Source organism: Leptodactylus fuscus, chromosome 5, assembly GCF_031893055.1.
Source record: "Leptodactylus fuscus isolate aLepFus1 chromosome 5, aLepFus1.hap2, whole genome shotgun sequence".
Classification (NCBI taxonomy): Eukaryota; Metazoa; Chordata; class Amphibia; order Anura; family Leptodactylidae; genus Leptodactylus; species Leptodactylus fuscus.
Window position 1 is genome coordinate 95,456,685 of NC_134269.1, and position 12,749 is coordinate 95,469,433.

A 12,749-nucleotide genomic window follows, 5' to 3' on the forward strand; every position below is an offset into this window, starting at 1 on the left:
TCCCCATGGTTCTATAACACACTGAATTTTGATGTGCATTGTGCTGTGCTTGATGGTCCTCTTCATTTTTTGTTGTAGTTTGTTACCCTCATATCTGTGAACTTCATTTGTACAGTGTCATTTCCCAGTGCCATGATTCAGTGGAAATGTTGTCAAATGGTTGATGACTCAGACTTGAGAAGTCCTCCTGAGCTGAGCTGAGTTTCTCTTTTAACCTTCATTGCACACATTGTTTTTATTTACATTTCATTGCCATTTTTTGAGCAATTGTTGTAAAAATGTTAAAATGTAAAAATCTACTAAAAATTTGAATTAAAAAAAAAAACAAAAACAAAAAAACAACTTGTGGATGGCTTTGTATGTAAGTGTTAGTAACTTGAATTCTATTTACTGGACAACAGGTAGCCAATGAAGGTATTGGTAGAGGGGAGCGGCTGATGAAGAACAGGGGGAAAGGTGTATTAAGCGAGCATCACAGTTTAAGGTGGACTCGAGGGGGGAGGGGGCGAGAGTATTCACTGGGAGGCCATGAAGAAGGGTGTCACAGTAATCTAAGTGGGAGATTATGAGGGCATGCACTAGCATCTTTGTAGTTTCGGGGGTAAGGAATGAGCGGATTCGATGGATGTTCTTGAGTTGGAGGCGGCGAGAAGTGTTGAGGGTTTGGATGTGCTATTGATTTATGTAAAGTTTGTTGAAACAGCAGTGACCACTTAAGTTTACTATTGGCTTGGTTACACACATAAATAAGAGAAGCAATTTTGTTTTTCATTATCCGTAAACATGTGATTAAATGTAGCAATATTTTAATGATGCAGCAATTGTTATTAGATCTACACATTCATAGCGCTGTATATTATAGTGTAAGATGTATATAATCTCCCTAACTTTTCCATATACAGGTTTGTTCTATTACGCTGGCCATGGATATGAACGCTCAGGGAGAAATTATATGGTACCCATTGATGCTCCTCAGCCATACAGACCTGAAAACTGCATCAGTGTTCAAAGAATCTTACAGCAGATGCAAGACAGAAAGACATTCTTGAATGTGGTTCTTCTGGACACTTGCAGAAAATGGTATGGCATCAAGTATAATCTGCTAACTTGAGATGACTTTTACTATACATAGTATATAACAACTAAAGGTGGTCATAAAAGTCAAATATGTGAAATGAGTTTGAGACATAAGGTCTCACGTTTGAGAATTTGCTGTGTAGCAGTTTCGCTTCTCACCAGCCTAACAGCAGCAGAACTTCTTGGTAGTCCCTATGATACTGTGACCAACATTTCTTTTGTTTCAACACAGGAAGGGAGCTAGAAGTGTTACAGAGGTTTCATACAATCTTGTGAAGTTAGTAGTTTCATAACAACTAACATTTACCTAAAGAGGTATTCCAATCTAGACATTTATGGCTAAATCTATAGGCCACATGCTTGGTTATTTTCAGAACTCCTGTACAAATTAATGAAGAGATCAGCAAATAGGTGGCAAGGTCTCTGTTCAATGCAGCCATAAAACAAAGGTCAGCTGACCTCCATGGCCAAGTGTCCTGGGGCAAAACCTGATGTGGGACCTCCTTGATGTTGGTTCTGGGGGAAGGAAATGTAAGTGGTTGCTCCTTACACTAGGCTTGTTCCAGTGTCTGCAGGTCAGCTGCTTGGTGTTGGGGTAGGACATTTAATTAATATCTAATTCCAGAAAAGCCCCTTTACACCAGCATAGCTAACAAATCTTAGGCCACGTGTACACAACTAGCCATATCTTTAAAGAATACCTTTCACCACCTCTACTCAAGTCCCTAGCATCTTTTATTAGGCATCGCTCCACTGATTCCAGGAATTTTCTCTCTAACCCCCCTATTCTCAAACAACGAGCACATTTAGTTTTGCTGCCTGATGTGATATGCTGTGACTGATGTGCTATTTAAGCTCTATAATATCAGAAGGGTGGTGTCAGGCGGGGTTGTGACTCAGAGCTCCAATCATCGTCAGGCCGTGTCAGAGATCAGAATCATACCCCTTGTCTGCCCCTGCCTGATTCCGCTCTCCTGACAGTACAGAGCCTGAATAGCATATTAGGCACCAAAACAAACAGCACTGATTGTACAGGAGTTATGGCAACTAGAGAAAAAATACCAACTGTGCCAGAATCTGTGGAACAATGACTATTAAATGATGTAAAGAGCTGGAACTGGACTTCTGATAGTCCACATCATCCTTTCTAGGGCTCTTCAGGGCTGTGACCACTGTAAGGAGCATATTATACTGTTTTGGAACCACTGTGAAGCATATTATACTGTATGGAACTCACTGTGGAGCATATTATATTGTGTGGGAGCCATTGTGAAGCAAATTATACCATGTTGCAGCTATCATAAGCATATTTTACTGTGTGTGGGCCACCGTGGAGCATATGATACTTTGTGGGAGTCATTGTACCCAACGTTAAAAATCCTTATATTAAAAGCACATCTTCTGTATGTATCATTATAGTGCCTGGGAACATGTAGTTTCACAAACATAATGTACAATATGAGATGACATATGAGAAGCATGTGCCTCCTTGTTTTGTTGCTTTTGTGAGTATGGTCTTTTAGGGGCTTCTAAAAATTTCCTACATTAACAATAGTTATATACTGTAGATCAAGAATTCTCAAATACTTTCTATTGGCTTCTTACAAGCCAAAAAAGAATGGTGCCTGAGCCTCCACTGAGATGAAACAGTGGTAGCTAAAACTGCTTTTAAACCACTTACAAGCTGTTGTAAGACAATTAATGCAATAGTCAAAATACTTTCTTGTGTCTAGGTGTGATCTTACTGCTGAGAAATACTTCCATTATTTCATAAGTAAATAAGTTGTTTGCAGCATTTGGCGTGGGCCCACACCTGCTGAAGAACCAGTTTTTTTAATGGTTACCAGCCAGTTCCCCTTCCAAGACAAAAAAGCTGACATGTTCCACTGACAGCAATTTGCAGCTATCAAAAATGAAGATGCTGCCACAGCAGGTGTGGTCCTGTCCCAAGCGCACCAAACAGTGGGAGCGGCAGATATCTGTTTATAGTGTGCATTTTAATTGAGTAGTTGTTTATTATTTCTATTCTTTTTTAGGTACAACTCAGATTGTGCATTATCCAAAGTAAGTCCTCTCAAGCCATTAGGCAACACAGTCTACGGATATGCCACGTAAGTCAGGCTAGATCTTTTAGCCTTTGTGAATTGGTTAACTGTGTGTAAGTGGAAGGGGAGATTGTATGTTAAAAAAATATTCAAAGTGAGTCTGCCATCAGAACCCAGCATATCAACATAGGGAGTTGACATAGCTCTAAAGAGGTAAGGAATGGCTCTTCTAGCTCCAAAAAGCTCATTGACATATTGACAAAAACAGCTATATCTTGGCACTGATTCAAAAAGTGAAAGCATTGTTTGTGTCAGCTATCCCTTAACAATCTATCTGCAGGCTTCATATACTGAGTTCTTGTGGCAAACAAAAAATTCCAGATCAACGTATGCATGTTTAAATTATTATCCAATATTTCTAACTATTATCGCATACTTATAGTGTGCTATCATATTACACAAAACTGGATATTAGATAATAGATATAATATTTGTTATGAAATTGCCACAGGAGCAATTTTCTCCAAAACAGGTAGATACCAGAGGGCCATAGAACAAGCTACTTAAATCCCAAAAAGTGTTGAGAGCTAAAATCTAAGGCTTCCCCAAACATCATCACCAGAGTCTATTGCCAAGTGTAGAGCTGGATTTAGACCCAGAAGTTTAGTGTGAGAAATAGATGACTACAATGTAAAATCAAACCAGGACTCTTAGCAAAACTCACAAGGCAGGCCAAACCAGGAGAGAAGAATCAAAGTAATAAACATGTCCAAGTCCAGGTAAATGCAAGAGTTAATAGTCAAAAATCAGTGATTCTAGGTTCACACCTGCGTTCCGGTTTCTGTTCAGAGGATCAGCTTGGGGACCTCCGAACAGAAACCTAATCTGCTTAAAAAAGCAGATACCCACGGAAAGCCATAGAGCCCATAGACTATAATGGAGTCCGCCTGGTTTGGGACCGAAAAGGGCGAAAAATGCAAAGCATTTTTCAAGCAGAGAGGGGAACGGAATCTCTGTATGGAGAGCCAACGCTGGTGTGAACCCAGCCTAAGCAACAGAATATCCAGTAAACAAGTCAAGGACAAGAATATAGCAATCCAACAAATATGACCAGAGTACAGGAGCCTAACTAGTCACAATTAACTAATAGATTAACTAATAGCAGGCACATGGGGCAATCCTAACAGACTTCCCTTCTGAACTGTTAACCCCCCTCAGATATTGATTGGTTCAGGATTTCGGAGCTTTGAAAGCTGCAGAAAGTTTCACATGTTGGCATGTCAATCCTAAAGGGGTACTCCCACGTCGCATACTCACCCGTCTTTGTTTCTGAGAAATCTTCTGTCTTCCGGCTTTGTTTTGTCATTGGTGGACGGGGTCACATATGCAAAGCCAAGCGGCGAGATGCCGTTGGCCCTGCGTGCGCGCTCATAGACCAGTCTAGGCTTCACAATGCGAATACAGACCCGACAGGGTGTCAGGTCTGTATTCGCATTGTGAAGGCTAGACTGGTCTATGAGCGCGCACGCAGGGCCGGCGGCATCTCGCCGCTTGGCTTTGCATATGTGACCCCGGAGTGGAATAACAGCATTGCTTCTGCCGCTGCTTGCTTCATGCAGGGCAGAAGCATAGCGATGTTGCTGGCTTCACCTGTGCCGCCGTCTAACCCTGTATTGGCGGCCCCTTCGCCCAAAGGGTAAACTACCCCCCCCTCCAGGCTCGCTCCCATGCACTTAGCCCCTCCTCCCTCCCCCCTGAGAGCAGGCTGATACATCACTTGACTCAGGAGCAGCTAGGTCAGGGCTGTGGCCACAAAAAAATGAATAAAGTAAGATAGTGGACAAACAAAGCAGTTTTGCTGAAGCAATGTATTTAGGAAAAGTCTTACATTCACATTAATAAGCATTATAGATAGGATCCTTGTGATGGGACAACCCCTTTAACGCAACAGCACCAGGCAGATTCCTAATAATAAGAGATTCTCATAAAGCTTACACTCCAGACAAGGATATGTGTGACTGCAGTAAGGTTGTATGTTTTTATTGCATTAGATGGACTATTGTAGCACAAAATGACATGAAACAAATATTAAGATAAATTTATCTGCATGTTTTCCTGAAAGCCACCTCCATGTAAACCACTGGCCATTGGGTGTTTGTGGTGTCATAACATCTGTAGAAATTTCCACTGCTTTACCATTGCTTTCAACCTTTGTACTACAAAGGTTGAACACTGGTTTCAAAACCTGCAGACATAATGATGTGCTGTGGTTTGAATAAATCACATTCACTATGTTACTACTATACATTGTTACAAGTAAACCAAATGTAACTCATATAAGACACCAGTATTAAAAAAGACAGATGATAGGTACACATGTGGACAAAGTTATTTGCACCCATCGTGTAATGAAAGAAAAACCCACAATGGTCACAGAAATAATTTGAATCTAACAAAAGTAATAATGAATACAAAATTCTAAGAAAATGAACAAATGAAAGTCAGACATTGCTCTTCGCTTCAACACAATTAAAAACAATAAAAAACCTCATAAAACAGGCCTGGACAGAAATGATGGTATTTTGTTGCCCAACCTTTTCAGGCAATCAATGCACTACAACAATTCCTGTAACTGTCAATGAGACTCCTGCACCTCTCAGCAGGTATTTTGGCCCACTTCTCATGAGCAAACTGCTCCAGTTTTCTTGGGATTGAAGGGCGCCTTTTCCAGACGGCATGTTTCGGCTCCTTCCAAAGGTGCTCAATAGGATTTAGGTCTGGCCTCATAGAAGGCCACTTTAGAATAGTCCAATGTTTTCCTCTTAGCCATCATTGTAATAATTTTATTACAATTAAGAATAATATTCAGGGTACTGTGGCTTGGGCAGCATGGTAAAAAATATTTGGATTGCCTGTTCCTTTTACCAGCTATACTCTTCTGTTGATTGCCATACCGCCAGTAACAAGGACCTCAGAATAATCAATAAATATTTCACAGTGATCAGTAAAAATTCCATTGGCATGGCCAGAAGTGCAGATGGAGACACAACATAGGGCAATACTCAAATTATGGCACCCAATGGAGCAGATTATTCATAGTAATTAGTCTTACTGCACAAGTTCTGCCTTCAGTGAATGGGTTAAGCTGAGTAGACTTAGTAATGTGTTTTTTGCTATCCTCTGATCATTTGTGGTAAATGTTTCCTTTTACATGTTAGCTTTTAGATGACCTCTTTCCTGTTTGTTGCTCAAGCAGAAATGGATCACAATGGTGTTCACTGTGTAAAACTAATATTTATCCACTTCAGTCAATTTTACTGTGTCAGCCAGGAGAAGTCATAAAACCCTGAATCATAGCCCATTGAAATGATTCCTCCTCTGAGAACAATCTAACTTGTTTTAATCCAAGTCCTCAGTATTATATAGCTGTTTATTATATCCTGATTCATAGCACTTCTTATGAGTCTTGTATTGCTACCTTTGCTACCATTGACTGTGAGTAGTCAAGAGCAAATGCTGCGATTAATGACAACACTAATGAACATGATATCCACATAATTTATATGGTAAATACTGTATATGATACAGATAGATGATCTGCCACGTAAACATTATCCTTTATTAAAGATTTCTGTAAACCATCAATAATCACTTTTTTGTCTTCCTATTATTTTATAACATGTTTTAAACTTAGATCAACTTTTAGCTTTCCACTTGTCATGTCAAGGGGGAGTTAGAGTAATTCTCCATGAATCCAGAGTGCTATAGTGAATCTAAGAGTAACTGTCTCCTCCATTTACTTATAGATGTGAGAATGCTGAGGCATATGAAGTTCAGGATGAGGCATTCAGTTCTGGGATCTTTATGACATATCTCAAGAAGCACATTCTGAAAGAACAGAAAGTTACGCACATGCTCGATGCGGTTCTTGAAGGTAAATCATATTGTGTCAGCATTTCTACAACAGCCTCTAGAATCATGGTATACTTATGGTATACTAGCTCCCAATAAGTGGTCTTCCTTGTACACTAATCATAAGACGCTGCTGGCCACAATTCTTATACAAGGAATGGGTTTATGTTTAATGTGTACATTCACCCTTTAATACCTTGCTGTTTATAGAGGACAAGTTTTGTTTTTCAGATACTCAATTCCAAATCCCCTGCATAGGTGTAGACCTCTTACAGCTACCAGTCAGGAAGCTTAGGAGTCTAGTGCATACTGTTAAAGACAGAAATTATTAGTTAAAGGGAGTGAAGCTTGAAGCCCCCAATGCCAAATATGCAATAGACCCTTCTTATCATGTGTCTATAATACTGTTGTCTTATTATGTAATAGATAGGCCTTTAGGCCACTTGAGGCATCAGTGCCTAGTGGCAATTGCTACCTCTGCACCCACTATAGATATGCCCCTGGGTTGGCCCACGAGAAACACAAGATACAGAAATTGATAAGTAGCACAGTGGCTCAGTGGTTAGCACTGCACCCTTGCAGTGCTGGAGTCCTGGGTTCAAATCCTGCCAAGGACAACAACTGCCAGGAGTTTGTATGTTCTCCCTGTGTTTGCGTGGGTTTCCTCTGGGTACTCTGGCTTCCTACCACACTCCAAAGACATACTGATAGGGAATGTAGATTGTGAGCCCTATATGTGACTGTCAATGTCTGTAAAGCACTGCGGAATATGATGGCGCTATACAAATAAGCATAGTAAATATTGTAAGTAGTGCACTCACTATTTCCATAGGCAGTGAATAGTGCCTGACGAATGGATGACGACTGTTCTATTAAAATAGGGGACATGGGACCCCTGTTTTTGTAATCATGAGGGTCTCAGGGGTCAGGATAGGTGGACAGGTGATAAATGCTTTTTGTGGGCCAACCCCTTTAATCAATATGCAGTAGGCTCCTAAGCTTTCTCCAGCACTGATAGCAAGCTAACTTACCTCTGTCTATGCAAATATGACACACAACAATGATTAATATTATTTCCTACCAGGCATTCTTAAAGGCTTTTTAAAACATGCATTTATTTATTTTTTGTTATAGAATATATATGACATAATTTTGGTCAGTATGGGTCCTGTGTGCCAATATGTAAAATCATATAATATTATATATAATCAGAAAAAACAAAAGTGGAATAATAAAAATGGTGTTCTTGCTTTTTTATATGACTTATATAACTTATGTCATAATATGCTTGATTTGTATGTCGGAAACCACCAAAAGAGTATTTTTGACCCTTCCATTTTTTGTCTTACATAAAGATATTGGCAAAGACCCTTTGGTAACTGGCAAACAAGTTATGGAAATAAGACACTCTCTGAAAGAGCCTCGAGCTCTGACTGACAAGATCTACTTCTCAGGAAATGAACAGCTGAACAGGACTGTGTGGGACCAGCACACTAGTAAGTTGGGGAGAGATCGCCATCTAGTGTCCGCCTGCAGTGTGAGTGTTTTTTTGCGTAATTGTGAGGAAGTGTGTAAGCATGACATACTGCAGTCCCCATTTCACTTTCCCCATTAGTTGTGTTATGAATGGAACAAATGTTTATGTGTAAAAGACGATTGGAAAATTATATTTGCTTCCAGATTTCATTTTTGTCTCTTAACCATTTCCTGTTGCAGCTCATCTTTATCTTTGTTGTTTTACTCTCTGCTTCCAAAAGCCATAACTTTTAGTTTTCAGCTAACAGAGTTTACTTTTATATTTTTTAAGCTAGTTAGGGGTCTTAAAGCTCAGGACTTCTGATCACTAATACAATATACTGCAATGCTAATGCATTGCAATGTATTGTACAATTCCTATAGTTCTATTGCAGGCCGCCTAAGGATCATAGTAAATTACAGATCGACACACTTGGATCTCATTTATTGATCAAACACTGTTAACTGGTGTTGCCGCTGGGTCTTTGCTGTATAATACAGGAAGTGAGTAGCCGCCATGTTTAAAGACTTCACATCTGCCATAATAGTATAGCAAATGTTGGGAAAGGGTTACAGGTACTTTTTTTGGGGAAAAAAACCCGTCAATTTTAACATGAATTTTATGCCATGAAGGGTCCACGCTAATCTTTGTTCACTTGGCCACAGCAATTATGTGTTATACTCAACATGCTACCCAGGAAGCTAGTTACTGCCTGTAACAGTGGCACCAGACAGCATCAAACTGGGGTTTTCCCAAAAAAACAACTGGAAAACCTTGTGTATGTGACAAGCTGCTTCATATACAAGTGCATCTCAATACATTAGAATATCATCAAAAAGTTATTTTTTTTCTAGTAATTCAATTTAAAAAATTAAACCCGTATATTTTATTGAGACATTACAAACAGAGTGAACTTTTCCAAGTGTTTCTTTCTGTTAATGTTGACGATTATGGCTTACAGCCAAGGAAAACCAAAAGTCATTATCTCAGAAAATTAGATTATATACAACCAACTGTAAAAAAAATTATTTAGCACAGAAATGTTGGCCAAATAAAAAGTCTGTCCAGTAAATGCCCTTTATACTTGGTGTGGGCTCCTTTTGCATGAACGACTGCATCAATGTGTCATGGAGGTGATCAGGTTGTGGCACTGCAGAGGTGTTATGGAAGCCCAGGTTGTAGGATTGCATTGTTGGATCTGGGGTCTCATCTTCCTCTTATCAATACCCGATAGATTCTCTATGGGGTTAAGGTCAGGCGAGTTTTCTGGCCAATAAAGCACAGGGATACTGTGGTTATTAAACCAGGTCTTGGTATTTTTGGTAGTGTGGACAGGTGCCAAGTCCTGTTGGAAAATGAAAATTTCATCTACAAAAAGCTTGTGGGCAGAGGGAAGCATGAAGTGCTCTAGAATTTCCTGCGCTGACCTTGGTCTTGATAAAACACAGTGGACTTATACCAGCAGATGACATGGCTCCTCAAACCATCACTGATTGTGGAAACTTCACACTAGACCTCAAGCAGCTTGGATTGTGTACAGCAGCCTCTCCACTCTTCCTCCAGACTCTGGAACCTTCATTTACAATTGAAATGCAAAATTTACTTTCATCTGAAAATACCTTTGACCTCTGAGCAACAGTCCATAACTTTTTGATGAGATTTTAATTTATTGAGATGCACTAGCAATTGGAGCGACGTCTCATAAAAAGCTCATTTACTAGCAACTTCTTGACACTTGATTTCCACCTGCATATAACACATATAATGTACTGGTAAATGGTTTTACTGAAAAAGGGCAAATGGTAGTGCTGAGCTGTTTCCGATGATCAAGTAAACAAGTCACCTAAACACATGGCATTCAATATTCTGACTGCTAGAGCTTAGACTCTGACTACACATTGCCATTTTGTCATGAATTCTTAGCTGTTGCTGAAAAACAAAAGGATGTGGCAAAAATCTGTCAGACTTTGCTATGTAATAGTGATCAGCGGGACTTCCTGATAATTGTCAGTCAGCACTACTTGTAAAACTGTTCTGGTATTCCCCATTTAACTTCCTGTTACATTGAGGAAGTGGTTGTGCCATTAACCAGTTATCTGAGCCCCATTAGGATAACAGAGCAACTTCAGTTACAACTGACTTCTACCATGACAGTGGTTTTGCTTCTGCAACATGTAGGTGGGATTAGCCAGAATCTCATTAACTGTGCTGGTACTGTAAAATGCACTGTGACACAAAAAACTGTGTTTGAATGCATCTTATAGTTTTTCTTTGTGTAGGTTACCCTCCTAATTTAAATTCTAACAAAGTGTAGCTCTAATTTTTTTGTGTCGTGGCGTGTTTGGTGACCATTTTTGTAATGTAGTTTATTATCCTATATAACTTCCTTTTTAATATAGGCTGCAACATTCTCTTTAGCAACTCTCTAAGGCTGGGTTCACACCGTGATTTTCGGACTGGATTTGGACGTGGAGGCTGCCTCAGAATCCGGTCCAGGAAAAAGGGTAGCCGCTAGTCATGGTATTTGCTCCGGATTAGGCCCAAATGAATGGGTCTAGTCGGGATGGAGGAGTCGCGTCGCGGCAAGAATGGGTAGGTCGCTTCTTTTTTTCTGGCACAAAATCGCTGGTGGAAAAAAGAAGTGAACGACTCCCATTGAAGTCAATGAGAGGCGTTTTTTTGGACTGGATTCTGAGGCGGATTCTGCGTCAAAATCCAGTCCAAAAATCACAGTGTGAACCCAGCTTAAGTGAGTTGTTATTAGCAAAAGTCCTTGCAAATCTGTATCGTAAATATGGAGCTGAAACATATACTAAAGGGAGGATGGTCATTTCAAATGGCTGTATCTCTGGTTTTATACCACCTAGAAAAATGGATCATAAGAAAGCTAAGATTTAAACACTAGCTATAACAGAACCTGAGATATCACTAGTTAAAAAAAACAGCCTGGAAGTTGAACTTAATATGCAGCAGTTCTTAATTAGCAATGTCTCTAATTCCTTAATAGCTAGTACTTCAGGTGGTAGGAGATGCTCCGCTCAGTCGGCCTCAATGACACTGCGCTCTCCTGGTTCTCCTCTTATCTCTCAGACCGCACTTTCAGCGTATCATTTGCGGGCTCTGTTTCCTCCCCTCTTTCCCTTGCTGTTGGGGTTCCTCAGGGCTCGGTCCTAGGCCCCCTGCTCTTTTCTCTCTACACAGCCCCCATTGGACAAACCATCGCCAGATTTGGCTTCAGGTACCATCTTTATGCTGACGACACCCAATTATACACATCTTCCTGTGACATCACCCCTGCACTCATACAGAACACCAGTGACTGTCTCTCTGATGTCTCTAATATCATGTCCTCGCTCTATCTGAAACTAAATCTCTCTAAGACTGAACTACTACTGTTTCCACCATCTAACAGATCTGTCCCTGATATATCCATTGCAGTCTCAGGCCTTACTATATGTAATGTTACTCCTTAATCTAGGGTTACCTTGAGCCACCGGCCCGCAAGCAGACTAGCACAACAATATACAGTCAATAATACTCTTTATCTTGTGCAGGTACAGAGTTTAGACACAGGCTCACACGATATGCAAGAACAGAGTTCAGACAATACTCAAATGGTATGTAGGAACAGAGTGCAGACAACTTATCCAAGTCCATGCAGGTGTTGTAGCAATGTCATGGATTCCAGGGGCCAAGAGAGGGAGAGTTCAACTGCCAGAGTCCAAAAGCCAGGAGACAGAGTTCCACTGCCAGAGGCCAGGAGCCAGGAGGGAGAGGGGTTCCGCAGTCAAGGTCCCAAAGCCAGAAGAGGTAGATTCAGCAGCCAAAGTCCAGAAACCAGTGCTGATACTGAGGCACTAAGCAGCAGCAGGTGAGGCTTTTTAAGCAAAGTCCAAGCAGGAACTGGGTGTGCCGAAAGGAGCTGTCTTCTCCATCTTGGAACAGGGCAGATAAAGACAAAATGGGCAAAGCAATACACCTGGATCCTGACACTACTCCCTCCCTAGGAGCGGCCTCTGGACGATCCCTGGAGCCGGTTTGCTGGGGTGCTTTAGGTGGAAACGTTGGACCAGCTGTGGAGCGCAAAGGTTACTCACTGGCTCCCAAGAGTTGTCTTCAGCAGGGTACCCCTTCCACTTGACCAGGTACTGTAGGTGCTTTCGATAGAATTGGGAATCCAAGATGTCCTCCACCTCATA

At 40.7% G+C, this 12,749-nt stretch overlaps 1 protein-coding gene across 2 annotated transcripts in view; it reads left to right on the forward strand.

Annotated features, from left to right (window-relative positions):
- The window catches only part of LOC142203211 (mucosa-associated lymphoid tissue lymphoma translocation protein 1-like), a 63,023-nt gene that overhangs the window by 36,598 nt on the left and 13,676 nt on the right, over positions 1 to 12,749 (forward strand). For both annotated transcript variants that reach the window (XM_075273756.1, XM_075273757.1), the window contains 4 exons: positions 903 to 1,080; positions 3,114 to 3,188; positions 6,929 to 7,056; positions 8,390 to 8,530. In XM_075273756.1, the coding sequence (XP_075129857.1) occupies positions 903 to 1,080; positions 3,114 to 3,188; positions 6,929 to 7,056; positions 8,390 to 8,530 (522 nt within the window). The remainder of the gene's footprint in view (positions 1 to 902; positions 1,081 to 3,113; positions 3,189 to 6,928; positions 7,057 to 8,389; positions 8,531 to 12,749) is intronic.